Genomic DNA, 5,132 nt, shown 5'->3' on the forward strand with positions numbered 1-5,132 from the left:
AGGCTTACACTTCCAACATATACATTAACTTCCATGATTTCAGAAATGCATACAGACAATGTTATTTTCGGATAAGGCATTAATTCCATATGATAAAAAGTTGCACTCGCATTCTGAAAATGACATAACCAAAATGATTGTAAATCCAGTTTTCCAAGTTTCAATTTCAGTTGTTCTACCGATGATACAGTGGTTTCTTTCTCGTGTCTGAGAAACTACTCTTCACTTTTCCGAATGATCTTCGATATTTGTTCTTCTTCCTTTCTTAGAAGTCGTTTGTTTGGACTTTCCCTTACGGTCACTTTACCACTCAAATAGGTTGGGCAATTTGGTAGTATCGTGGGTACTGCTCCGTGTGTAAGCTGCGGTACAGATAGTTTTGCAGTAATCTGCCTGCCCGTTTTCTCATCAAAAGCCTGAGAATGCCATCTGATAGAGTTTGGTGCAAAATGTAGTTCACAAATCTGAAAAATACGAAATAAAAAACAAATTAAAATAATGACAATGTTAAGATGAACTATATACGTAAATACAGTGATATTTGGAGACTTACAGAACTAACGGGGAGAGAAAGCTAAAGCCCTTAGTATAAAATCTCACAGTTATGCTCTGTAGACAAAATGAGGGACGATTAAAGGATTAGTGAAACGAAGGGAGTTATTAAAAACGGAAGGATCCTTAGAAACCTATAAAATGATTTTATCCATCAGAACATGGGGACATTGCGTGTAGTAGAATTGAATCAAGCGTTGGAAGCAGAGTTCTGTACTCCACTATGGAATCATGTCTTCCTCCTCTTACGTGAACTGAATCGTATGTAAGTTGACATGGTCCTGATTATTGTAATGTGATGAGAAACAAACCAGGAACATAGAGCCGTTAAAACAAATATATGAAACGTTAAAGTATTTAATTTAACTTTATGTGCTTGCATATTAACGTAAAATAGAGTAAAAATTAAAATACCTATCTTAGTATTTGTTATTTTCTTTTTAATCCTGATATTTCTCCTTTGATAAAAGTATCAGTTAAGAGTTATTGAAATGCCGGGATGCGTGAATATTGCATTTTATAAGTAAAGAGGAAATTGGAAAATTAAATCACCAGACCATGTAGGGCCAGACCTAAAGAGAAAGATCAATTTCGGCTGCTACCTACATGGAATGATCAGAAATTGATTAACTCGTTAAACTCTAATAGTTACTTATTTATTTTACAAAAAGTAAATTTTGTGTGGAAAAAGTAACATACTGTGATCTTTGCACTAAATAACTATTATTAGAAAATATTCAAGAACATTTCTGATGACTAGTCAGTAATAATACGAAAAAAAATGTACCAAGTAAACGACTTGACATGAAAGTAGTCGAACATCGAGTCGTTTCGATGTTTTACCGAAAATCCGAAAACAGTTCAAGCTAAGTGGTAAAAGATTTTTTAAAAAACTCAACATTTAATTATTTTGCAAGCTTAAAATAACAACTAATAGTTATTTTAAAGGTAACGACATTAAAATTACCATATCTCGTTTACAGCTCTAAGGCAGGCAATTTTGAAAATGTCATAGCTTAAGAAAAGAATTCCATCGTCCCATGAAAGTAATGCATTATTATTCGTATATTCAATAAAATTAAATAGCATTTCTCTCTTATCATTAGCAATTGTGGCAACGAATATCCTTAACCAGAATTCAAACTCGAAAGGATCAACATAGCAATAAGTCAATGGAATTATTACATACCTATTAATGATGAAAAAAGATATAAATCAAAAGATAAAGGCAAATTAAGGTAGAAAGATGAAATTGTAGCGAATTAAGCTACAGTAATACTTACCTTGCTATATTTATTTGGCACATAATTGTCTCTGTGAATGTTTCGTAGCCATTTAGACTGAAGTTCCGCATCTTTCGGAAATGAAAAAACATGAACTTTTGGTCCATTCTTATAATTACCATTACATCCTGGTACACAGCAGGTGTACGGCATATCTGAAATTTATAACAAAACTTGAATTCACTCAAAGAATATTGATGCGTTAAAAATAGTGACACAGTAAGATAAAATTAGTACATTAGTAGAATCTATATAGTTTTCTACAACTACAAATTCAGAACTCAAAAGCCCAAAACTACACTTGATATTTACACCAAACGAAGTTCAAAGCTACTATATTGTGCATCTTTACCTTGTATTCTACTACAGGGACGTACACAGCAATTTATTTTCAGGGGGAGATTAATATGAGTACAAACTGTATTGAAATATGTATAATTGCTCCTAAAATTAGGCAGAGTTTAGAGAAAAGACGTGATTTCGGGCCTTAACGTTCTTGTGCAATAGCGGTGCTATTAAAATAAACGGACAATTTCAAAAGACTACAGAATACAGATCAAAATTAGTTCCGAGTTAGTTCACTAGTTGGAAATACGTTCTAATTTAATTTGCGTATCAGTTCAAGAAGCAAATAAAGATACGAAAATTTGACTTCACTCTAGCTTTGAAGCACTCATCTTATAGTTTTGATTTAAATTAATTCCATGAGAAAAACGTTTAAAGCAGCCAACCCTGTCCAGGACCAACCCTCTGCGTACGCCCCTGCTGTACTGTATAGAACATAATACAATATCGAATCTAATTTACTCTTCAGGCCCCTCTACACACTGTGCAAATTGACGAGAGGATGCCAGGAATTCCCTCCCCCTCTAGCAAAAAACTTTATCCTCCCTCTCGAGAAGATAATTTTTACCCTTGGTAGGGAGAACTTTCCCCACTCTCTCTATATAGTTTACGTATGTGATAGCTGAGTGTGTATCTGGATGAAATTCATCCCGCTGGGAAAAATGTTCAATTCGCACATTACCGGTATCTTTGCAAATACAAAAAAAATAGCACTTACAGCCAGAGCTGTTATATAAACAATTTAATGATTAGTAATTAACAATCTGTATTGTGATTAGTGTTTAACAACTCCTATGTTCAATGGTGAGTATAGTGACTTACTATTAATATGATTACCATGTAATGAAATTATTTTGTATTTGTATATAAATATAAATACTTATTCCAATTATACTATAGTAATAATAAGTAGTTTGGTAGTAATAGTAGTACGTTGAATTACTTTAAATAATCTATTCTGTTCTATTAAACAATCACGGTCATTATTTCATCACGAAAGGTAATCCGGAGGAATGCCAGCTACGGAACTTTACCCAAAGTGACTACCTACTACAGCTTCGTGGGTATTTTCGCATAAAAGCGATTTTTCAAAGTAATAACGCTTTCTTTCTGCAGCGAATTTGTATTGAGGAGAGCAACACCGCATATTAAACACAATGTTAGGTATTAAGAGTGTCTCTTGTCATTAAAGAAAAGGAAGATTATGTCATTAAAGTGAATTTGGAACGAGGTTCTATACCTGCACACAACATAATGAACACTGCCAAGTCATGAGAAAAATTAAACTAAATACGTACTCAAAAATGTAAATAACCATTATACAATTGAAACACTACAGTAAGGCTGCTTTTCAATCACTTACATGTAATTTTAAAATGGTTGACTTCCGAAGTGCATTCACATAATTGAGTATATGTATTGTACAAGGTGTAGTTGTTTGCAATATTTATAATGTACCTTATGCACTAAAAAAAGTTCTACACAAATTATTTGCAGTGTTTCATTGTGCACACTTCATGAAAACGTATTTTTGTAGTGTATGGACGTACCATATTCAATTAAAGCCTGTTTCGGAACTTTTGATTCATATTGACAGTTTACACTCTATAATGATGAATCTCTTTTATCCTTCCAGACTGCAGTATACATGTTTTATTTTCAGGTGCAACAATAAATAATTATTGTATCACTTATGATTTTTATGATCCTTATCGATAAATGGCAACAATAACAAGAGGAACAGATATTAAAATTAAACTTTTCTATTTATACTGTAGATAGAGGTATGAAATCAAAGATGCTGCTTAAGTTATGAACTTTATGTTATATTTAAAGATTAAACTAACTATATTGACTTACCTTCCACTTATAACGTGTCTTCTAATACTTCTGTCACAAAATTGGTGTATTTCTTCCTTACAATGATACGTTTTATCTTCAAAATTTACAATAAAGCATCAAACAAGAATGCTTATGATAGTAAGTTTGCCCTACAGGATGTGACGTATGAGCTTCGTGACGTCAGCGCCCTCAGGCCTTTATATCGGTGGCTACGCCGTGACCCACTGCGTCTCACCACCCACCATGACCCACTGTGACCCACCACCGACCGTGACCCACTGTGACCCACCACCCACGATGACCCACTGCGAACCACCCCCCACCATGACCCACGGCTACCCACCACCCACCGTGACTCACTCTGACCCACCACCCACCATGACCCACTGAGACCCACCATGACCAGCCACCCACCATGAACCACTCTCATCTACTTTGACCTACTCTGACTCACCAAAAGCCATCGTCATCAACTCTGAACAAGATCCACGGCCTCTTCTGAACTGACTAAAGAGTTTACACTTGTAATAAAACAAGACTGTAAAATCGTCACTAATCGGAGTTTGAATTTCTAGTCAATCGCTCAAGCACCACTTTGTTACAATAACAGTGGATCTGATCTTTACCATATAAAATGGTAAAGTGTTTGTCAGTGGGGAAATTGAAACAGTTCGAGGCGGGGGAAATTAGTGTGTGCCTAAAATATACTTGTACTAAGAGAGTATTCTTTCAAGTGTTAATTTCTGAATGCATTCCACAAGAAACTTCTATTCGCAGGAAAATACCCCTGTACAACATGGAAAAGGTTATGGTTTCTCAGTTCACAGTATTTTTCTCATAAAAGACTTGAAAAATCAGTTGTTCATAGCATATAAAGGTGCTCGGGTACCCTCTGTAAGAGCATCTCCATAAAGTATGCTCGTAATTGTAATTTGTATAATCACTAAAACACCACGTTAAATTTAAGTTACAAATATGCATAATTGCAATTATTATGAATATTCAAAGTAGTTTACCTAAAGCAAAGAAGAGACTTACTAAAAATTAGGTACAAAGTTGAATAACTCAAGTAAGGCATTAGTAATACAAGTATACATTTTCCGGAACTCG

General features: G+C 34.4%; 1 protein-coding gene across 1 annotated transcript; it reads right to left on the bottom strand.

Moving 5' to 3' along the window:
• Positions 1-215: 215 nt before the first annotated feature.
• Positions 216-4,180, bottom strand: LOC145682954 (THAP domain-containing protein 11-like). Its single transcript, XM_081754313.1, has 3 exons — positions 4,041-4,180; positions 1,836-1,990; positions 216-464 (listed from the first exon to the last, which is right to left on the bottom strand). Exons 2-3 carry the CDS (start codon positions 1,986-1,988, stop codon positions 216-218), a joined length of 402 nt encoding a protein of 133 aa, XP_081610439.1. The 5' UTR covers positions 1,989-1,990; positions 4,041-4,180.
• Positions 4,181-5,132: the final 952 nt, after the last annotated feature.

The sequence above is a fragment of the Thermobia domestica genome, chromosome 4, assembly GCF_964235325.1.
Source record: "Thermobia domestica chromosome 4, izTheDome1.hap1.1, whole genome shotgun sequence".
In the NCBI taxonomy this organism is placed as follows: Eukaryota; Metazoa; Arthropoda; class Insecta; order Zygentoma; family Lepismatidae; genus Thermobia; species Thermobia domestica.